This window comes from Telmatherina bonti (genome assembly GCF_933228915.1).
Source record: "Telmatherina bonti genome assembly, chromosome: 7".
Classification (NCBI taxonomy): domain Eukaryota; kingdom Metazoa; phylum Chordata; class Actinopteri; order Atheriniformes; family Telmatherinidae; genus Telmatherina; species Telmatherina bonti.
Window position 1 is genome coordinate 13861609 of NC_136625.1, and position 24063 is coordinate 13885671.

At 41.4% G+C, this 24063-nt stretch overlaps 3 protein-coding genes across 3 annotated transcripts in view; 2 read left to right on the forward strand and 1 right to left on the reverse strand.

Moving 5' to 3' along the window:
- Positions 1-140: 140 nt before the first annotated feature.
- Positions 141-6262, reverse strand: napgb (N-ethylmaleimide-sensitive factor attachment protein, gamma b). The gene is made up of 12 exons (XM_079243069.1): positions 6118-6262; positions 5815-5882; positions 5639-5723; positions 4430-4447; positions 4311-4341; positions 4112-4221; positions 3807-3873; positions 3616-3686; positions 3380-3458; positions 2955-3034; positions 2678-2807; positions 141-1098 (listed from the first exon to the last, which is right to left on the reverse strand). Exons 1-12 carry the CDS (start codon positions 6171-6173, stop codon positions 958-960), a joined length of 936 nt encoding a protein of 311 aa, XP_079099195.1. The 5' UTR covers positions 6174-6262; the 3' UTR covers positions 141-957.
- Positions 6263-8110: 1848 nt separating this feature from the next.
- rab12 (RAB12, member RAS oncogene family) lies at positions 8111-21605 on the forward strand. The gene is made up of 6 exons (XM_079243429.1): positions 8111-8491; positions 9408-9468; positions 15758-15896; positions 17007-17096; positions 17381-17485; positions 19139-21605. The coding sequence occupies exons 1-6, from the start codon at positions 8266-8268 to the stop codon at positions 19244-19246; spliced, it is 729 nt and encodes a 242-aa protein (XP_079099555.1). The 5' UTR covers positions 8111-8265; the 3' UTR covers positions 19247-21605.
- An 834-nt stretch (positions 21606-22439) lies between these two features.
- The window catches only part of mtcl1 (microtubule crosslinking factor 1), a gene marked incomplete at its 5' end in the record, with an annotated part of 79736 nt that continues 78112 nt past the window's right edge, over positions 22440-24063 (forward strand). Inside the window, one exon of the mRNA XM_079243428.1 lies at positions 22440-23282. Coding sequence (XP_079099554.1) covers positions 22440-23282 — 843 coding nt within the window. The remainder of the gene's footprint in view (positions 23283-24063) is intronic.

Consider the following 24063-nt stretch of genomic DNA (forward strand, 5'->3'; position numbering starts at 1 on the left):
TCTGTCTGCTAACTTGTTTAAGAAAATGTACACAAACCATCAAGTGGGACACAACGGAAACGTTTATTGATGCGTGTGCAGTTCGGAAATCTACACAAGAAGTGAACAACATCATAAATAAGAAATGTAAACAGTCCCTTTATCACCTTAAGTAGTTGATTTTTAGATATTTTTTATTCTTATTTTAAATTTCCTGCCAGAAAGCTGCTGTTTACTAACACAAACAATAAGGTGAATTAATGTTGGGAATGCACATAAAATCTTTCTGCATGGTCCCTTTTAAGTCTTAGTTGTTCCTATTTGAGGATTGAACGGGAAATAAAGACACAGCAAGGACCGTTTATATGTTAAAGTAGCATACACCTGGAGGTAGACAGGCAAAAATCAGTCTACGTTTGACTAAAAGCTGCATTATTCATTCTTTTTTATGCTTTTGCCAAAGACAACAGTATTATCTTTGAGAATGAATATTGACAAATTACTTGCAGATTTCATGTTATTTAATCATTTCATTACTTCAGACATGCATTGATGTGATTGCATATTGCTCCAGTAACATTTTCAACAGGCAGCAGCCGTGAATACTGATTTGAATTAACTCTGTACAAATAAACACTTATACACCCATCAACTCATTATATATAATTAAGAGTATTTCTGATTTGAATATACCTACAGTAATCTCACACTTTACCCACAATAACAGCAAAATGTACAGCTTCACAGATGAGAAATAATAGATCATGTACATACAACAGGCTGAGGATCAACCTCAAACAATAAGAAATTAAAAGGCTTCATGTCGACTTTTCTGCAACACCTACTATAACTGTGGGTTGTTTTTTTTTCTTCTGCACATTAGAGGTCAAACAGCCGTCAGAGCTGACGACGTTTCCAGCTCACACACATACAAAGGATGTACTGGTGACAGCAGAAGAGCAGAGTCGACACTGAAGACTAACACAGCCCTCCTTCATAGTCATCCTCCTCATCTTCTGCAGCAGCCGGCGCCCCTCCAGCACCACCTTGTGGAGCAGCAGCAGCCTTCTTCTTTCCTCCTCCTCCGGGTACCCTCAGGGAAATGGCCAGTTTGGCGTACTGACAGGGAGAAAATGTGTCATCAGATTCAAAAGAAGCTCAGTGTTAACTTCATCCCTGTGGTTTTAACTGTGATGTGATGGAGAGCAGTGCAACTTTTGACTAATTCATTTGATGGAAATGTGTTAGCATCAACGTAAAAGCCCACCTGAGAGCAAATACAATGGACAGGGGGAAAAAAAAAACAGATTATGAGATGAAGACCTCATAATCTCATCTATTTGTTGTGCTCTTGTGATGTCAGTGACAAGTGGAGTGGTCCAGCAGTCTATCCATGTCAAATCTGGTCAACAGAGTCCTTTCAGCTACTGGACAAACCTGCCTTTTCCTATCGAACGGCCCTTGACATCAGTGAGCCACATCTTTATTGTCTTTCAGTACACCTGATGATGATGTTGCTTTTGTTGTTGTTTTCAACCACAAATTCTGGCAAGAGTGAACCTCATGCTCACAATCAATCTCCGAGAGAGCAGGACAAGGATGCCCGTCATCAACTGCAGTCCAAGTCAAAGGCTGTCCGCATGACGCCACTCACATTCCTCTTTTTAGGCTGTACCTCACTGATTTGCAAGGAAACGGCCAGTTTTTTATTTTTTAAAGAGGGAGATATTGGGGAGCTGTGGTCAACTATTTCTCATACTTGAGTCAGTGATCAACAACTCTGGTCCTCAAGACCGACCATTCTGCAGGTTTTCTTGTGCTGCAACACACCTGACTCAAATCAATGGCTTGTGGACAGGTTGTTGGAGAATCTTTTCATTTCAATCATTGTTGTACAGGAAACATAGAAAACCTGCAGGATGGTAAATCTCAAGGACTGGAGTTGGTGACCACAGGTCTAGTTGAAGGGCTAAATGATCACTGAAAAACAGATTGACAATGTCAAGTAGAAGATTTGGCTTAGGTCAAACTGTGGAGATGGAAAATACAAACCAGGTAACCTAACACCAACCTGGCAAGGCTGCAAGGCATGCTGGGTGGAATTGTCTGAACTTTGAAAGTTTAACACCTTCATATGGCAGCTTTCGGTAAAAATGTTGCTCAGCAACACTTTGTTATCTAGATCCAGACTGAAAAAAGCTTAATGCTTCACAGGTATTCTTATAGTCTACAGATAAAATATATAAAAACTAAAGAAAAATAACTCGCAGATTGATCAAAGAAACCGACAAATAAAGATCATGCTGGTTACAACAAAAACAGATGTATATTGTTCCAATACAGGTGGAGTTTTGCTAACTTTAGTCCTTTGTGTTCTGGTCAAAATAACCACAAACATCCACTATAATCTGGCTTTAAGTGTGATTGTAGAGTGTTTACTGGACACACAGTCCAGCATCAGAAGACTCAGTTGTCCAAGCAGGGATTCATCATATCCCGTTCTGACTGGAAGCTGAGTTCACTCTTTATTTACAACAACACGTTTACAAACTGTTACATCTACCATCGGCACTGTTAATCCATATAATGTAACCATTAAACACCAAGGGTTAAAACGCTATAACTGGAAATGGGAATGGATTTAACTGGCTCGTTTTGGTGCAAGTACCTACATCTACTTTGTGCCAGCGGTACTCACATCATTGTCCATGTACTTTAGCAGTGGTGAATTGCACACGCGGTAGACCTGGTCCTCATCCTGCTCGTCGTAGCCCTGCAGTAGTGTCTCCATGGCAACGCAGTCCTCACTACCACTGTAGCCTGGCAGACTGGTGGAGATCAACCAACACGTCATGTGATGATTCTTGGTTTATGTGATAACAGTGCGACACATGAATATAGTCTTAAAGAAACCACAAAATCCCAACAGATGCTTGGACCAAAAACGTGACGTTTTCTGTTTTGAACTGTCATACCTGTAACTTTCTCTGACACATTTATCAGCTGCCACATAGTCGCCTCTGTGAAGGTGAATCAGCACTTGAGCAGTTGTTTTCTGAGGAATGAGAGAATCAAATTTTCAATATACTTGTTAAATAATCCAGGAAGCTTTCTCTGATTGTTAAGAAGTATCTCTGTGATGCTGTGACTTAACAGAAATCTTTCAGAAATCTTTTAACAAAAAAGTGTATTTATCGTTCACTTGGAAACAACTCCACATCCACATTTTTATTCTCAAATAGGTAGCTCAGAGTAGAGATTAATGCCGTTGTGTTATATAAATGGGCTGAGGAACATAAGTCAATCAGGCAGTTGAGAGGAGGCTCAATAACCTACATTTGAAATTATTCTGATAATTTATTAAGTTTTATTTAAAGTACAAAACAACAAGCTGACCCACCTTGAAGCACATGGGGAAGTTCTCAATCTCTTTGTACATGTTTTTCTCCTTCTGCAGGGCAACTGAAGCCTCATCCAGCCTGAAGGAGGAGACCAGAAAGCAGGTTGTTTAAGATTAGGTGATGTATTTTCCCAAGATTATTTACATTTAAAAATAAAAAAAAGCACAGAGAAAAGTGAAAAAAATGACATGTATTTAAAAAAAAAAAAAAAAAGAAAAAACTTCTCATCCTTTACCTTTTTAACCTGACGAGGAGTCTGGATGCTTTTCCCAGCAGTTCTACTGCCTGACGCAGGCGGTCCTCATTCTGCAGCAGGAAAACAAGAACATACGAGCTGAGTTATATAGAAAAACATCCATTTTCTATATCCCTCTAGCCCAGTCTAGTCAGAAGAAGGTTATTCTGCTTCTGCTGACTACAACACACCTCAAACACACCAGCTGCCTTTTGATACAAGTCAACAGCTTTCTCCAGGTTTATAGGTTCTATCAGTCTGAGGAGATAAAAAGGGATTTAGTTTAGAAGAAAGTCGGCTGAGCAATTTATTTGGGAAATGCAGCAAAACAAAAACAGCTATTTTTAAAAGCAAAAAACAAAACAAACAAAGCATGAATTACAACATGCATATTTCAACCAAACCAGCGCTACAAGTAACAGCAGCTGCGTTAAAATGCGAACATCTTTCATCTGTAAAATGTAGGAAGAAGAAAAAAATAAGGTGTCAGTTTTACTTTCCCGCCCGGTCCAGAGCCATTGCTGCAGTGTCAGGAGTCCCATTCTCCATATACATCATGCAGGCTTTCTCTATGTACTGGATGGCTTCTGGCATTTTCTTTTGTTCCTGGTGCAGCAAAAATACAGACAAGTACCAAAAGCTGTGCAGATAACTTGCTTTCATATCTTTTACACAGTCCTCACCGCAGCACTTACCTTCATCATCATGCCTGCCTGCTCAATAGCCCTGAGGGGAAAAAGAAACATTAAACACAAACAAGGGTTTTACATTTTCATCTAATCCAATCAAATCAGATTTATATGAGGATACTCACTTTGCAGCATGAAAAAGCCTGAATAGCAGGTTAAGGAAACAACTGAATGAGTACAGCAGTAGTGCAACTGGTTAGGATTTTTTACTATAATGATTCAATAAACCTACTTGTGTTTTTAATTTTATGACATGACAAATACCAAATACATACTCTGTGTAGCCTAGCCTGAGGTAACATCACGTGCAACCATCTATTCATCTGCTCTTCTGCAGGTGTTTGATGTATCCCTGTTTTAAACACACAATAAATGGATCCAACAGCCCATGACGTTCTGCACAATGAGTGATTAGTTTGAGTGTGTTGGAACAGGGATACATAGAAAACTTCCAGGACCAGAAATGGGCACCCCTGGTCTAAACTCACATTATCACATGAAAAATATGGACAGCTTATTATTTACAAAAGATAATGTGAAGCAAAGGGCTCAAAATATTTGAGCACTTCAAGTCTACAGACATTACAGAATTCTTGAGCCATCGCTCATTTCTTTATGTTTTGTTTCTAAACAACCTAATATTTGGTCTTAACTAATAATTTTCCATTTTTTCTTTGGACTTATGTTGCTTTCACTGACTAAGTTTTATTTACAGCTTTCACCTGAACATTTTCAAATGATGTATTTTTGTTGGTTAACTCTCAGTTTATCCATCTGCTGTTCATTGAAGCCTAATGGAAGTCTCATAGGGAAGGATGGCTGTCTAAAAGCCTTTCTAAGGTAAGAAAACCGAAGAAAAAACAGAGGTATGCCACAACTTCACAAGAACCTGCTGAAAATAGTTGGTAAGAAGGTTTATGGAGTGATGGATCCTCTACAGAGCCCAGATCTTTGCATCACAAAAGCAAAGGTTGTGGGATCAACTTGACAGAGAACAAAACAAAAGACATCAATTGTCCAGAGAAGAGCTTTAAAATGTCCTTCAAGAAGCCTGGAGAACTATTCCTGAAAGAAATTTCAACAAAGGTTGTCTGAGAGTGTACAAACTGTGTTGAAGGACAACGGTTGTCAAAGCAAATATTTCTTTTAAGCATGTTACAACTTAGAAAACTGTAACAGCCTTACACGTTGAATTTTCATTTATGCTTGCAAGTTTCACTGCACTCTTCTTCAGTTTTCCTCACAACATACAAAGAAAAGAAAATCAAGACTCTTGCAAAGTTCTCTTTTGGCTCAGTTGACTAATTGTAGTAGTTTTGCAGAGCAGAGGATACGCTTTGTTTTCTGTGTGGTACTCCGCTTCCTTCAGGTAGGCATCCTTTGCTTGTTCATACTGCTTTGCATTTTTGAAGCAGACAGCTGTAAACAGAAACAAATCAATTCTCAGTAACGTGGGATTCTGCCAAGTATTTACTCCAGCTTTCAGTTCCAGTAAAGACCTATGATTCACCTGCTTTGGCGTATTCTGATGCAGCACTGTCAAAATCAGGTTTCCACTTTGTCAGGCTTGTCTTCAAGCTGCAGAAACATCACGATGAGTTGGAAACAACCAGAATCAACAACATGACCAAAACACCCAGAGTTAGTCATGACAAGAAATGTTCCACAACTAAATTACCCATTATAATCATGACACAACCATCCCTACTTTATGTCGCATAACCTCTGTATAGAAATGCCACAGTGGCCTTAAAGCTAGCTAAAATCAGTAGATACAAATTTGTGTTTTCTTCGCTGAAATAAAGCGACTCACCATTTTTCCGCTTTAGCTATGTGCTCGTGAGCTTCGTTTATCTTTTGAGCAGCCATACTGGTTATTAATTTTGGGGGTAAAACGAATTTATTATCGATAAATGGCTGAGTTTTTTTTTTTTTTTTTTTGTCGATGTTTGGATTAACAGGAGCTCCGCCTCTTCTGATACGTCATCCAATGTCGCAGGCTAAGGATGCCGCTGAGGACAAATTACACATGAAAACGCGAACTACTTGAATGTGATTGAAATGTTGACATTTTAATGTTGTGGTCTACTCACCACTGTGGTTTGCTTTTGTTTCTGTGAATTGTTTGGGTTTGATTTAGTCGCACCAACAAATCTGACATGTTTGTTTGTGGAAGATGTGGGAGTACCCAGAGAAAACTAAACAAAAACTGAAATGTAGGGAAAATGTGCTCATTTCTATTAGAAAGATCCAGGCCAAGTGTTGAAATGGAAGTCAGAGTGGTCTACTATAGTTTTAAGTAAATACATCATCAAGCAGCATGCACCCGTAAATAGAACAGCAAACCTAACCCTGATGACAGAACAAAGGGTGTCAAAATATGTCATCATTGAATAATTGTAAAAAAAAAAAATAAAAAAATAAAAAAAAAAAAGAAGAAATGTCACTGGGTTTGGTTAAGTTAAGGACTATTCCTGCAATTTTCAAGGTATGTTTTTTTTTTGCAGTTGTGCCTTTGGTGCATAATGGAAGTTTAAATCTTTGTGTGCTCATAACTATTAAAGAGCTCAATTTTTTGCTCTTTTTAAACTAACTAGTAAACATGTGAAAATTATTCCTGTCCGTGATTGACACTTGTGTCCACTTATGATTTGAAGGACAATCGATGTGTTTACCTTCCTATCTGAAAAACATATACACATATCCCACTAAAATTTATACACACTGGGAAACCAATAAAGAAGCTGTCATTTAGCAAGTCACACACACCAAAAATAAGATAATACATTGATGAATAAATAGACCGTTTTGTAAAATAAATAATAAGAAATAATAAACTATGAAATATATGCATATGTGTAAGATAACCCATCCCATAATCAGGTAGTTATTTAAAAGTGTGGTCATTCTGCTTTCCTCCCTTTTCTAATGTCATGCTCTAGTTATGCCACAGATAACACAAACATTGGACTAAATCTGGTACAGGCTTCCATCCCTATCCAGTTCTTAGTACTTCACTCTTTTATTATTTAAGCAAATTTTTCTAAAGCCAAACTAAAAGACTTTTCTGTAATCTACTGTGGAAAGTTGTGTCTCTGATTTTTCCCTTGTTGAAAGTATTCAAACATATTAAAGCATTTCCTTTTTTGATGGATAATAAAAATGGATATTTTCCCATGTATAGCAGGACTAGGATCTCCTTTAGAACTCCTGGAGGAGAAATTGTTACCTGGCTGCAACTTCTTAATGCAAGTGTTGGGTATATTAGGAACAAATTGGTAAAGTTTAAAAGTAGTTATGTAACTCTTATACTGTAACAGTCTGCATCAGGCCCTTATGGGTTAAATTTAAGAATGAAAACATACATTGTACAGTATGTTGCACCCATGTCTAGTTAAACATCTTTTCAGTGCAGAGAGATACAAACATTCTTTTAAGCCTAATAATACTGTATCGTATAAGTTGGAGAGCTGACATCTACTGCTTAGGTGTTGTTTTTTCAGTAAATTGTTCAGTTGCGTATAATGAAGTTTCAATGATAGTTTAAACCTGGGGGAAAATGCAGCTCTTTATTTGCACAAAGTTAAAAATGTTTTCTGTGAAGGTTGAACTTGTCCTGTAACTGTTACAAAGACATAGGATATCCTTCATAGAAGTTTTCCTTTTTAATGATAAAACTACTTGTTCTCTTCTGAACCGATTTGGATATAATTCAGTGACATGCTTTATCAATTAAAAATAAAAAAAATCCACATAAAAATTTTATTGTGACCGGAAGCGGAAATGACGCACGACGGTCGCGCTCTCTAATGGCTGAACAACAACAACTGTCGGCGAGCAGCAAACTTTCCCAAACTTCTTCATACGCTAAAGAAAGTTAGAATTCGCAAATTGCATCTGTTATTTAACTTTTAATCTGCATTTGTCTGTTCTTCCTGTAAGAACAAATGTGGAATTACTAATGGATCCCAGATATGATATACCGCGGAGGGCCGCCGGTGGCGGCGGGGGCTCCGCGAACTCGTCCCCCGCGATGGGGGCTCAGTCACGCCGCAGGAAGATGCCTCCGAGACCCGCTGATTTTAAACTACAGATTATAATCATTGGCTCCCGTGGTGTTGGAAAAACCAGTCTTATGGAAAGATTTACCGACGACACTTTCTGCGAAGCTTGCAAGTCGACCGTAGGTGAGAACAGGAGACGTTCAGCTCTTAGTTTACTGGTTAACAGAACTACACAGAAGTTAAAAGGATAGTCATGGCAGGCTAACTTGAGCTAACTCAAACAATAACACTGTTATTGTTACAGTCAGTCATGCTGCTACGAAGTGACTTCTGAATTTTCCATTACATCTTTATATATATATATATATATATATATATATATATATATATATATATATATATATATGGCATTGTTGTACCCTACATGGCAGGGTTGTAATTAACTGAATATTTTATTAAATGAAGACAATTTTCAGGACAGCATTTTTCTGGGTACGCAAATGTAACAAAGGTCAGTCTGTTTCTATTATTTAAGCAGTGCAGTCATTTCCAGTTGTATTTTCCATATTCCTAAATTTATTTCACATAAAATATTATGTATAACTAGTATCTTTTCTAATTAAAGAAAATATTCTCTTGATGTATATAAATATATATGCTGTGCTTTGTTCATTTGCCTTTAAGTATAAAGAAGTGAGATATTTGTGGGTGGAATTGGGTAAACAGTCCTGTGACCACTGCAGCAGCCAGTGGAAGTGTCCAATCCTAAAATAGCCGCACACACAAGCAGCAGCTGTGCCAGAGAGCCATTTTGTGCCTGGTCATTCCCATGACACAGCCATGGCTCGCTGATATGATGCTCCTTTGATCAGGTGTCAAGGATTAAATAGTTTGAAAGTCATTCAGGTCTGCATAAAAATTATTTTGACGCAAAAAAACCTGCAGTTTTTTATGAAATTGAATATATAGCCAAACAAAAAAACAAAATTGAGGTAAAATTTAATTGGCCAATGATATTAACTGGTTTTCTTAACTGAAAGCAGAAGCAGCAGCAGAAATATGTAAATGTCATTGTTTACATGTTTGTGATTCATCTCAGGGGTTGACTTTAAAATCAAGACGGTTGAATTGAGAGGGAAGAAGATCAGACTACAGATATGGTGAGTAACTGGTTCAAAGTGCTGCTCTTTTGTCCTCCCCCATGTGTTTCCTCCTCTCATACCACCGTGCAGGTCACACTAACAAAAGCTCCTGATAGGGCCTCGGCTCTGCACACTTAATGTCGTTATCCATCCATCCATCCATCTTCTGCCGCTTATCCGGGGTCGGGTCGCTGGGGCAGCAGCCTAAGCAGGGAAGCCCAGACTTCCCTCTCCCCAGCCACATTTGCCAACTCTGCGGGGGGGATCCCGAGGCGTTCCCAGGCCAGCCGAGAGATATAATCCCTCCAGCGTGTCCTGGGTCTTCCCCGGGGTCTCCCCCCAGAGGGACGTGCCTGGAACACCTCACCAGGGAGGCGTCCAGGAGGCATCCTGACCAGATGCCCGAGCCACCTCAACTGGTTCCTCTCGATGCAGAGGAGCAACGGCTCTACTCTGAGCCCCTCCCGGATGACCGAGCTCCTCACCTTATCTCTAAGGGTGAGCCCGGCCACCCTGCGGAGGAAACCCATTTCAGCCGCCTGTATACGAGATCTCGTTCTTTCAGTCACGGCCCACAGCTCATGACCATAGATGACGGTAGGAACGTAGATCGACTGGTAAATCGAGAGCTTCGCCTTCTGGCTCAGCTCCTTCTTCACCACGACAGACCGGCGCAGAGCCCGCATTACTGCAGACGCCGCACCAATCCGTCTGTCGATCTCACGCTCCATCCTTCCCTCACTCGTGAACAAGACCACGAGATATTTAAACTCCTCCACTTGAGGCAGGACCTCACTCCCGACCCGGAGAGGGCAATCCACCCTATTCCGGCTTAGGACCATGTTCTCAGATTTGGAGGTGCTGATTCTCATCCCAGCCGCTTCACACTTGGCCGCGAATCGCTCAAGCGAGAGCTGGAGATCACGACCAGATGAAGCCAACAGGACCACGTCATCTGCAAAAAGCAGGGACCCAATCCTGAGGCCACCAAGTCGGATCCCCTCAACACCTCGGCTGCGTCTAGAAATTCTGTCCATATAAGTTATGAACAGAATCGGTGATAAAGGGCAGCCTTGGCGGAGTCCAACCCTCACCGGAAACGAATCCAACTTACTACCGGCAATGCGGACCAAGCTCTGACACCTGTCGTACAGGGACCGGACAGCCCTTACAAGGGGGTCCGGTACCCCATACTCCCGCACAAGCTCAGGCTCCTTCCCCACCAGAGAGGTGACGCTCCACGTCCCTAGAGCCAGCTTCTGCAGCCGGGGATCGGACCGCCAGGGTCCCCGCCCCTTGCTGCCGCCCAGCTCACACTGCACCCGACCCCTACGGCTCCTCCTGCAGATGGTGAGCCCACGGGAGGTCTAATGTCGTTATTGTTTTTAAAAATTTTTCCAGCCTCCTCGACAGCAATCATCTTCATGCTTTCTGACATTACAAGTCCTTTCATTCTTGGTTAATTAGAGTATCTAACTGCCTTTACATTTACTTTTATTCTTCCAGTATGAATCCATAACTATTTGTACACAATAGTACAATGAGTCCGCCAGCTCTGCTTCCTCATCGGAAGACGTGTTGGTAGGATTGAGGAGGTCTTCGAAGTATTCCTTCCACCGACCCACTACGTCCCGAGTTGAGGTCAGCAGCTCCCCATCTCCACTGTACACAGTATTGATGGAGCACTGCTTCCCCCTCCTGAGTCGCCAGATGGTGGACCAGAATCTCCTCGAAGCCGTCCGGAAGTCTTTCTCCATGGCCTTGCCGAACTCCTCCCATGCCCGAGTTTTTGCCTCGGCAACAGTCGAAGCCGTATGCCGCTTAGTCCGCCGGTACCCATCAGCTGCCTCCAGAGTCCCACAGGCCAAGAAGGCCCGATAGGACTCCTTCTTCAGCTTGACGGCATCCCTCACTGTTGGTGTCCACCAACGAGTCCTGGGATTACTGCCACGACAGGCACCAACGACCTTACAGCCACAGCTCCGGCCGGCCGCCTCAGCAATAGAGGCACGGAACACAGCCCATTCGGACTCAATGTCCCCCACCTCACTCGGGACATGGTTGAAGCTCTGCTGAAGGTGGGAGTTGAAGCTCGCTCTGACGGGGGACTCAGCCAGGCGTTCCCAGCAGACCCTCACAACACGTTTGGGTCTGCCAGATCTGCCAGATCTGACCGGCCTCCTCCCCCACCACCTGAGCCAACTCACCACCAGGTGGTGATCAGTTGACAGCTCCGCCCCCCTCTTCACCCGAGTGTCCAAGGCATGTGGCCGCAGGTCCGACGATACGACTACAAAATCGATCATCGAACTGCGGCCCAGGGAATCCTGATGCCAGGTGTACATATGGACACTCTTATGTTGGAACATGGTGTTCGTTATGGACAATCCATGACGAGCACAGAAGTCCAATAACAAAACACCATTTTGGTTCAGAGGGGGGGGACCATGCCTCCCAATCACTCCCCTCCAGGTCTCACTGTCATTGCCCACGTGAGCATTGAAGTCCCCCAGCAGAACAATGGAGTCCCCAGAATGAGCACCCTCCAGCACTCCCTCCAAGGACTCCAGAAAGGGTGGGTACTCTGAACTGCTGTTCGGTGCATAAGCACAGACAACAGTCAGGACCCGTCCCCCCACCCGGAGGTGGAGGGAAACTACCCTTTCATCCACCGGGGTAAACTCCAACATGCAGGCACCAAGCTGGGGGCTGATGAGAATGCCCACACCTGCTTGGCGCCTCCCACCATGAGCAACTCCAGAGTGGAAGAAAGTCCAGCCCCTTTCGAGGGTACTGGTTCCAGAGCCCAAGCCATGCGTCGAGGTGAGTCCAACTATATCTAGCCGGAGCCGCTCAACCTCGCGCACAAGCTCAGGCTCCTTCCCCACCAGAGAGGTGACGTTCCACGTCCCTAGAGCCAGCTTCTGCAGCCGGGGATCGGACCGCCAGGGTCCCCGCCCCTTGCTGCCGCCCAGCTCACACTGCACCCGACCCCTACGGCTCCTCCTGCAGATGGTGAGCCCACGGGAGGTCTAATGTCGTTATTGTTTTTAAAAATTTTTCCAGCCTCCTCGACAGCAATCATCTTCATGCTTTCTGACATTACAAGTCCTTTCATTCTTGGTTAATTAGAGTATCTAACTGCCTTTACATTTACTTTTATTCTTCCAGTATGAATCCATAACTATTCGTACACACATATATTGGAAAACGGATTTTAAAAAAGTCTTATGGCGTTTTAAAATTAATTACCATTCTTGTTTTAATGTTTCTAAGAGTCATGAAACTAAATCATACGTATAGATGAAACTTTGCTGGTCTTGCAGATGTCTTTTCCAGACTCTGGGCTGCAGGTTTCAGCTTGTGTGGTTATTAAAGGAAGGACATCAGTGAGGTTTCAAGCAGTTTCTGCAGTGTGAACAGCTTGATCCTCTGAATATGGTATACCCACCTGATGAAGCTATCATTTAAATATTTACTTAGTTGTTCTCTAAACTTTTGCATGTGCTTCAGCTGTTCTTGTTTTGATGAAATCTTTGCTTTTCCACCATCACCGACCTGACACTCCTGCTTAACTGACTGTTAGTGTTCATAATTAATTAGTATTTTGATTTTAGTTGCACTCAGTTACCAGATTTCATAGAAAATCTTAGTAACACAAGAAAAATCTGCATCTTTTGTTAAAATACCCTTAAAAGCCACTTAATATTAAACCACATAACAGCTGTCAGTGAAGTCACATTACATTAGTATTACTGTTGCAACTTGATGATGAGATTGAACGACTTTCTTTCGTTATTATTCTAAAACGATGTTTAGGAATCGGCAATGTGTGGACTAACAAGGTTTTGTTTGATTCTGTTATGTCTTCACTTCTGTCTTGTGACTTCAACTAGACTCTAATCACATTTTGAACATATTTACTATCCTACCAGTAATAGAAAACCAATAAACAAAGGTACGTCAGGAAGGCTTCATAACTGCTTCTGTGTAAGACAAAGAAGGCTTTATTTATTTAGCAAATTTCAGCAAAAGGGTGATTCAAAGTGCTTTACAGAAACAATAAAACACTAGAAAAAAGGAGGCAAAATTTAGAATTAAAACAAGAAATACAGAAAATGAAATAACATTAAATAAAAACTATCAAAATGAACTATTAAAATCAATCTGGTGTACAGTGAATTTCGAAGATTCGCATGCTCCACCTTATGTGATCTTTCAGACTTGTTAAAATGCATCCAGTTTTTTTTCTTTCCGGTGTACTTACAGTCGTCCAGTTCAAAAAACAAAAATGTTTGCATCCAGGCTTGGAGGAGGGATGCGAGAAAATGCTTCTTAATTTAAATATACAACATTAAGTAACCTTCATCAGTTCTAAATAAAAAAAAAAAAAGTTTGAATCCAGCAACATCACATAAATCATTCAGAAACATGTTGATGGAAGCGTCATTATGTTCTGCAACGGGGGCTGAGAGATTCACCGGGACAGAGGGAAAGATGGATTCAGTCTCGACCAGAGCCGAGTTGAGGCTTTTTCCAGAGTTTTCAGCATCTCATGCAGAGATCAACTCAATCAGCTCCAGTTTTCTCCTTCTTGATAAGTTTGTTCAGTCTCAGGAACAGCTAAGACTGCAGTTGGCATAGCAAGCATTTAGTCAGTAACTAAAGCCTTTTTTTAAACAAACATTCAGGATGGTGTTGATGGGAACACAGCAGCTTGGTGCACACATTAGTTTCTGTTTAGATTTATGTGGCTTCTTTCTAAAGCTTTAAAAAAAAAAAAAAAAAACACTTTTTCCAACTGTAATGTTTCACATGGAGGTTCTTGACCTGATACCAGTAACTAAACAGAAAGAGACAAGTCTGGTATATTTTTAACTGTCTTTTAGTCAACTAGCTTATTCTAGTTACGTTGTCTCAGGAAGGAAACGGTGGTCCACCACACCCGAAAGGATCATGCTATTCCTTGATGTTGCAGTTTCAGCCTCGTTCCCTTCCCCTGGAGGTAGATACTGGACCGGTTCTGAATAGTTTGAAAGCCTCGGAGGATGCTGCAGACTTGTTTTAGCAAGTCTACTGAAAAAAAGTGCTGAACACGTTTAAGATGTAAAACTTGCATTAGTTTTGGGGCTGCATACTTGTGTAAATAATTCTTTCACATATTATTATAACATACAATGCTTTTAGAAATTCACTAAAGATCCAACCTTTTCTGTTGTGTTACCATGGAGACTTGTGTAAAAAAAAAATAAAAAATTACTGAAAAACTGCATCTATTTTAAGATTTGAAACATGACAAAATGTGGAAACTCTCACTTGATCTGAAGACCTGTGCATTTACTTTGTGATGGTGCTTTGCTGAAATGTGTGAAATCCGGTGCTTGTTTCACTAACACGTTTGTCCTGCTCACTAACACCCCTCCATCTTCTCATCAACCCACATCACTTCCACCCTTTACCACATGTTGCCCATGTTGACCACGCTCTTCTAGCCGTCCTCGATCTGTCCGATCAGGATCGCAGTCATCGTGTTGAAATGTTCTCATTAAGCTCCACTGCTACTGCGTCCACACATTACCTAACCCTGCCACTGTGCTGCTGTCTCTGTCCACCCTTCTGCTCATAAGGCTGACTGTGACTCACAGGGGGAAGGGAGAGGCTAGCTGGCTGAAGGTACAGTAACACCGCACTGTGTCTGCCGCTCAAATGCTTGTCATGCTTTTAATCCAGGCTTGGCTGATTGGCAGAGTCGTATCAGGAAAACTGAGGAGTTCATTTCCTAAATGCAGCAGATTCATTTCAGAGACTTATGTTTGTTCCAGAAATTTTTTAGTTTTTATTAATAACTTATAAAGCTTGTGCTTTATCAGTGAAGCTTTGAACAATCAATTCATAACTGTGTATAATCAGACTGAAAAAGTCTCATTTTGGAACAAATCTCTTCAGTTTTCTTGTTTCTTTTGTGTTTTTTTTTTTTAATTACTATTTCTAAATGGGAATGAATATCAGATAATGAGGATGTGACCACCAGATTTAGCTCAAACGCTGAGTGATTCATTGTTGTCTCGAGGAAACTACAAACTCTTTGGAAAATCATTTTAGTTGTTTATCCGTGACATCAAGATCCTACAGAACTGATTTTAATTTCCTCCTTTTGGTTTTGGTCTTTCTTTCTCAATTAATATAGTAAAAGTAATCTGTAAAGAATAATAGATAGATAGAATTAATTAATCACCCACTTGTGATTTAAGGAAATGTGTGACATTACTCACATGACTTATTATTTGGTCAAATGTTTTTCTTCCAGGGACACTGCAGGCCAGGAGAGGTTCAACAGCATTACATCAGCGTACTACAGAGGAGCCAAGGGAATCGTGCTCGTTTATGACATAACAAAACAAGAAACGTTTGACGACCTTCCCAAGTGGATGAAAATGATAGACAAGGTAGATAATATAATAACAGCAAATATTAAAGCTTTTTATAGCTGTAGCTTCTAAGTGAAGACTTCACACATCAGAAGGACCATCTGTGATGTGATTGTACAGTACAGCCAATAAAAGTGTTCAGTTATTAGTTAACATGCTAAACCAACACTGGAACCTGCAATAAAAAAACAGCTTTTAAATGTCTTGTACGTCCCTGTGATGGTTGCATGAAATGATGTTTAGTTTATTGATTCCCAATCTGAGGCCCCTAACTCCACAAATGGGGACTTTAAAGAGCAAACGGCTTTGACCATACAGAGCTTGTGTGATTGCCAAAATGAAGATCATGTTCACCAACCTTGTTCAAAGCAGGTTCTAAAAGTGAATAAATGGGGTCATCAAAATTCACTATACAACAATATTTTCCTAAATAAATGGAAAAAAACCCTTCTTGGTTGGTCACATTTTGAGCATCCAGTAAGTTTTGGTTTATATATGGTGCGGTTTAGTTGAACCAGTGAACTGGTGGACCTGTGATTGTGGAGTAGTTCATTTCTACCCTGGTTATCATTTCATGAATGAAACACCACGGTGCAGTTTATTAGCTGATGGTTATTCTAACCTGTGTTATTGAAGGACATGACTTCCAGAACGTAGCATTTACAGTGACAAGATGGCTCAGGAAAGCACAGAGCCAAGCATTATTTCAGGGGAGGGGTCCACGGCTTTGTGGTTGCTGCATGAAGGCGGCCCCCAGATGGGTTCGAGACTACTGCTTTAGTTGGTAGCGACATTTACCTTTGCTGCTAGGTTTGTCAGAACTGCACAGTGCTCTTTTTTAGCTTGTTATTGTGACTTACTTGAGCTGTTGGTGTTGGCTCATCATTCTTCCTTTAAACCAGTTGAACTTGCAGTCTGAAGTAACGAGAAACTATTTGTTTAGTAATGGAAAGTTTCATCTCGATGTCACAGACTGTATTTACAGAAAGGGGAAAAAATCTCTTTTAGCTCCTAAATGACTGCATTCCACCAACCTGGGATGACCTGAAAAATGTTTAAAATCAACCTCATTTATTGAAATGGCAGATTTTTGCTGACGTTGGTCTGCTCTGCTCTGTTTCACGTCAGTACGCCTCTGAAGAAGCAGAGCTCCTGCTGGTTGGGAACAAGCTGGACTGTGAGACTGATCGCATCATCTCCAGACAACAAGGAGAGAGGGTGGGCTAAACACAGTCTGACATCACCAGCACATAATGTAGAACGACAAGTTTTCTTTAATATGAACACAGAGGTGGATCATCCCTCATCATAGGCCGTGACTTACTTCGTCCTACATGTGACATTGATTACATCTGGCACAGCTGCAGCTCACAGAGCTTTTATTAACTCGCTTTCTAATTGTGTGGGAAGTTTGCGCTTTGTTGTTGGATTCCTTCGTCTGCGGTGTGATTTGCAATGTTCTTTACTGACGCTAAGCTCCTGTCACCTTAATCATTTTACAGTTTGCCTCTCGGATAAGTGGAATGCGCTTCTGCGAAGCTAGTGCCAAGGATAACTTTAATGTGGATGAGATTTTCCTGAAGCTGGTGGATGACATCCTCAGCAAGGTTAGTGTGGTATAATTACTTGTTGTTTTTTTTTTGTTTTTTTTTAAATGTAAGAATGTGTTTATAAGCTGCTGAGGTCCCCCTGAACAATCAGTAGAGCATTGACAAGATAACTTTAATCCTTCACTTTTCTTTTCAGTCCCACATGGTGTAGACTTATTAATAGCAGATCTTGAAAATGTATTTATTTGATAGGAATAGTGTATATTGATGAAGATCTAGAGGAACAGAGGTAAACATGCTGGATCATAGCTAACAAGCCAATTTGCATCTGCAGTTCCTCAGCTGATAAAGGAAGATTATTCAATACGATAACACAATAAAATGTTCAATAAAATGTACAATAAAAGGAATTAAACATAAAATACTACTTTAAGATTGTAAACCGTATTTATATGTTTAAAGTTATCACAAAAGTGGTTTGTCTTTGCTAGCGTTAAAGTTGTAAAAAGTTGCTTCTGTTTATGTTATTACTGTGTTTTATTGCCTCAGAGAATATTTCTTCAACTGAATCCAATTAATTGTCTGTAAATGGTAACCTGATTGAAATTAGACAAAACAAAGAAATGAGAAAAGATGATGTGGCGTTGAGAACAAAACTGCTTCAATCTTTCAGGACTTTTTCAAAGAAGTAAATTTCCTTCCCACGGCAGGTTTCCACTGTCGTTTGACTTACTGAGAAGACCAGAGAAATGACTTCATACTTTAAGCTGCGGCACACACAGATCAGGAAAGATACACTGAAAAGAAGGAAACATACCGTGCATTATGGCCTTTTCCCAGTGTTGTGCTGAAGTAAAGGCATGGTTTTATATCGGCAAAATATGCAAAAGCATTTAATGAATATTGTTCTCAAGATTGCTGCGCTGCTTCCTCGACCGATGCAGGTAAAAAGAGGGTTTACGAGTTATGGTGAAAACCTGGGATGCCTGAGACAGAAAGTTGGAAATAAAACGGTAGAGGTAATCAGCAAGTTGGAGATATTGAGAGGCTCAAACATACAGGGTACTTATAACAGATTGCCTCCTGACTGGGGCTTTTCTGTGGGATAATACCTCTTCTAATGCATGTGGTGGACATGGGGTGGCTCGGGACTGGGACTACAGCCTGGGTAAAGTTCCAGTAGCCAACATGTGGCTTTAAACATGTTTAAGGCCACATGAGTGTCTATATTCAGCTTTCTAGTTAAATGTAGGTACTCACTGTTCACTCTGTTTGAGAAAGAACTGCTAGAATATGCTGTACGTACTTGAATACGTCATTTTCTGCAATGTATCAAAAACATTTGACATTTTTCTTAGTTGTGTTCCTGTGGTTGTGTATCTGACAGTTTGCATCAGTTGACATGTTTAATTACGATGCAGCTTTTGAAATTATGCTAAAATTGCAGGCATAATATTGGTTTTGCATTATAAAACCACTAGAAAAAGAAACAGCATAAACTGCAGTATCTGCTTAGAAGTTAACATTTGTCATGTTGTGTGAGTTTATCGGACCCAGATAGATTATGTGTGAAAGTACCAGACTTTTTTGTACTTATTTTTAATGTTTTGGGGGTTTTTTTTGTGTCTGTAAACGTTGTTTGGTATTGCTACTTTAAGCAGAACGGGACGGCTTCATCAAGCTGACATGACTTTCTCTCTCATCACACAGATGCCTTTGGAAGTTCCCAATAAGGAGCTTTCCAACAGTGTCCTGTCTCTGCAGCCTGAACCGGAAGTGCCACCGGAGTTACCCCCTCCTCGCATGCGCTGTTGCTGAGAGTGAGACTCCCCCCCCACCCCATAAAACCCTCCTTTTCACATAAAGCACACACACACTCACACATGCAGTGTACCCATCTGGCCACCAGGGGGCAGCACACAGCAGCAGTTTGGAGTCATTGCCTGATGCTGTTATGATGCATGGACTCTCAAACAAGCAGTATTATCCTCTCCTGTTTCTTCTCCTCCTTGCAGCACACTAACACTTCGACCTAGAGAAGCACCCTCCTCCCACCACCTGTTGTTTTCCTCTTGACCCAGACTACCTCATTGCTCGGACGGTTAGGCTAGCTGTACCCCACAGGTGCCTTCCAGGTAGAGAGTCTCCTGGTAGCAGTTGCACATTTTCTGAGTGGGATAAATTACTGAGGGCCTTGCATCATATTTGCTTCCCTTTTCGTTTATAATCCCACTTGCTTCACTCTAACAAAAAAATAAAAAGGAATAGCAAAATGTCACATCTGCCCACTTCAGTTTAAACTCTGGGTCTACAGGTACACTAGTTTTATAGACTTATTAATGTGTATTATTACAGTGACATGTTGACTTGGGGTAAACAAAAGCACATGATGTAAATATGGTGTGTTGCTGTCATGACTGGACAAGGTGCAGACGTTTGTGGCCAGCTGCAGGTGGTCGTATGGTGGAGGATCCTTGAAGCTAACATTGCTTTGCCTTAAAGTATTGAAGTGGCTGGAAACGGCTAGATTAAAAATTGTTTTGATTTGTAATGTTTTGCACTACAATCCATCTTTCTGGTAAAGCCGACATGCACAAAGTTAAATGTTAAGCACTAACAAAAATACCAGCTGCCTCAGCAGTTCTGTTAGCGGGACGTAGATGCAAGGAGAGATGGGTAATGTAGTCTTGTTACTGTGTGTTACTGGTTTACCGGATGGAAATAAGATTGTAAAAAGCTGCCACACAGAGTTTGAACCTTTGTTTTAATTCATAATATCTTTTCAGTGTTTCATATTTTTCCTCTGAATTCAGATATTTCTGAGGAAAGGCTTTTTTTCCTCCCTCTTTAGGGTTTTGGAAGGGGTTGGGGGCGCAAGGTTTGTTTATAGCTTGAATGACTCAGGAAACTTTGATCGACTCATAGCTGCACATGCTTTTGATAACAGACTTGCTTTGAGTTGTGGTGTGTTGGATGTAGTGACATCTTGTGGCAAAGTTACAGATTGCAGACAACCCTCCCTTCCAAACATTAAAGAAACACTAGTGTCAGTTGGAAAATGCAAAAAGTTCATGATAGAGCTGGTGTTTAGTTTGGCCCTTATGGGCTGCTGTAGCAACACAGAAGCTGAGAACTGGAACCTAGAGTGACTCTGGACATACACTGTCTATTGTTAACTGTTTTGCATTTTGCCTGCTGACAGTTTTGTGCTTAAGACGCTCAAATGAATCAATATTCAAGAAAATAACGTGGTTTTCAGCAATTTTGAGTTTTAGCTTCTTACAATGGACCAGTACACTGATGTCCCTTTGCTTGCACAATTTAATGTAATCCCTCCTGTGTTCATAGACATTAACAATACTTTATACTTCCATCTTTTGTTTGCAACTTATTGCAGTATTAGCGGTGTAGCACTGTGAGTGTGTCTGTTCTGTTGTGACATGCTGAGATAAAAACACGAGTCTGAGTGGTCAACAAGCCTCCTCAGTGGACCTGGTCTAAAAGACTCCAACTGACTTTCTATCTGTTATACATATCTTGTTTTTGTTGAAGTTTTATATAAGTTTCAGCTTCTGGGGACTTAAAAAAATGGCACATTACGTACTTTTTAATAAATGAACGGTTTCATAAAAAAGATTGCTTTTCTCCTTACCTAAAAACATCTTGCAATAAAAATAACTTTGCATACAAATTATCTGCCACATTTTCAGTTTTATCACCTGCGTTTGGAAGCATGAATGTTTTTAATATATATATATATATATATATATATATATATAGGTGTGTATATATAGATATGTATATATAGATATGTATATATAGATATGTATATATAGATATGTATATATAGATATAGATATATATACATATATATAGATATATAGAAAATTATATAGGTGTGTGTGTGTTTTTATTTTTCTCATTTAATTTTTTTTATGAAACCATTCATTTTGCTCCCCTTGACTTTTTAGCACTAACCCTGTGGACTTAGTTTTATTAGCCAAACCTTATACTACTCAGTTTTTGAATATAAATAAAAAAGATTGCCTTTATTTGCAACATGTATCTTTTAAGATGGAAGACTGTACTTTGTATTGAACCTGTCATTAGTCTTTGAAACGTTTTGGCATGATTAAGGCAGATTTGTTGTATTTATAACTTGTGGCATTCTTGAACTAATGAAATGCAATTAAAGATGTCTATATTTATTACTAGGTTTTTTTTTCTTTATTTGTCCTTGAGCTTTTTTTCTGTGTTTGAAAAAAAAAAAACGGGACCTGCAGACTCCCAGGTGTCCTCCAAGATGATGTGGAAGAGACCTTTCACTTATTAGAAAAACTATTTCCTTGAAGAGTTGTGTATTTGTCCCAATTAGTACATCTATGTAATGTGTTGAAAAGCCAATAGTGTGTATTCCACGAGGACATGCGCACCAGTGCGTGCCAGACCTTGTCCCGCCCGGTCCCGGAGAAAACAAGGGGTGTGCTCGGGTGCTTGTGAAGGCAACAGCGCATGCGCACCGCAGGAAAATCACGGGCGTCGAGCCTCACCGCAGCGATTGCAGATCTCCTATGTCAGATAGGAAGGAGCACGAGGCACGGGGGGCCCCAACACATATACAGCCAGTGAAGGAAGGATGAAGACCCCCGGCGACAGAAGAAAAAGATATCCGATGTAACTCCGCCTGACTCCTGTTTTCCTCAACTTGAGCCTAACAAGCCCTGCAGATGCAACCTGTCACTCATCCCGTCCGTGCAAGTAATCCTTCTTTTATTGCAGCGTTTTCTCTGAAGGTGCTACAGGCAGAGGGGAATACAATGACAACCTGGTGAATGCAGTCAGGATGGAGTGAAAGAAAAAAACACCCACAACGACGCAGGATGCGCATCCATAAACCGATCAGGAAGAAGGTAAAGAAACCTGGCTGCTTTTCTGGTGGCGCGTGCCTGACATTTTCCGCGGTGCTGTGGCGTGAACGTTTCCTTCATCCCCATCCTGGTGTCGGTGTATAATGGAGAGCTCCAATGGCTCTGGCAGCGACACCAAACCGCAGAGCCAACAGCTGGAGAAGAAGAGACTGAACCGAGCGCCTTCCCCGGCGAGACCTTTCCTGAAGGATGTGCACTCCCGCTCCACCAAGTCACCTGCCATCGTCCCCAAATCCCCCAAACTCAGCAAGCAGCAGCAGCCTACCACAGTGTCCTTAGCCCATCCAAACCGCAGCTCCAGACGCAATACAACCGGGACGAAAGAGAAGTCAGCCACGGCGAAAAGTAGCACCAAGTCTACGGTCGCGAAAAAGCCCACGAAGGTGCCCCAGCATGCAGCAGCTGAGCCCAAAGCAGCCAGCATCAAACCGGACACCACCAGCAGTCCGGTCCTCATCAAAGGCAAGAAGGGGAAACTAGCCTCGGGCTCCCCGAGCCCTCTCAGCCATGGATCCCCGATTCGTGTCCCGACCGGAGCGCCTCTCGGTCGGGTCAGCCAGACCGACAGTAGCTCAGATCTGTCGGACTGCCCGTCCGAGCCGCTGTCGGACGAACAGAGGGCGGCACCGGCCGCTAGCAGCGACGCCGAGTCCGGTACCGGCTCCAGTGATCGGGATCAGCTGGTTGCTGATAATCCTCCGCGGACAGAAACGACAGCTGCTTCTCCGCTGCGCACAAGCGAGGCTTCCGCCGCCAAGGGAAGCATGTCTCAGGCTCAGTGCGCTCCGGGGACGCACGGAGACAAACACAGACCGGAGAAACCCTCTACAAGCGCACAATTCAAACTGCCAGGCACCAAGGATGTGGCGGAGGAAGACCTGCTGCGGGAAATAGAAGATTTGAGATCTGAAAATGACTACCTCAAGGTACGGAGAAGTTTAGGTTTGGGCACGTTTTTATGTAATTGCTTTTAAAAAAGTCAGCATCTTACGGGCTAAATGTTTGTCAGATATAAATTTGGGCTATTTCTCTTGATCATCCATCATGTCATCTGTTTATTCCTTTCAGCCCTCTGTTGAATTGACCTTTTGAAGATTGGATTTTTATTGATGCTGGCTTCACCCTCCTGCTTCCTTTTTTTTTTTTTTTTTATTTTTTTATTTTTTTTTTTAAATATTTCATGTGGAATTTTATTATGCATTGTTTCTGTCAAGGCATCAAAGTGGTTTTTGACAGAGGCTCAAAATCCTGTTGGATTTGGGATACAGAGAATTACATCTGTCTGTGTAATGATGTGAGCAGATTGTACTTGGATGCAGTGCACAGTTCAACCCCGTAATTTCCCCCATTTTTAAGCTTGTCTACACAGCAGGGTCACACAGACCCATCAGTAATGATTTTAGACCTTTTTTTTTTTTTTTTATGGAAACAAGTTTAAAATACAATGTATTTGCACTAAGATTTCATTGAAGCTTTATCTCCCTTCCCCCTTCTGAAAGTAGGCTAACCCTTTAAGATGAAGATGGGGCAGGCAAAGCATTAATGCAGCATAAAATATTGCAACCTCTTTTTTTCCCCCTTTCTAGATTGAGAACAGGTTTATTTGCATGTCACTGATGAGAGCATTATTTCAAACTTGATCGCGCATGTCTGCTGTGCCTCGCTCTGGCTCGGTGGAGACACAAGAGAGTTAATCAGCTTTACTGG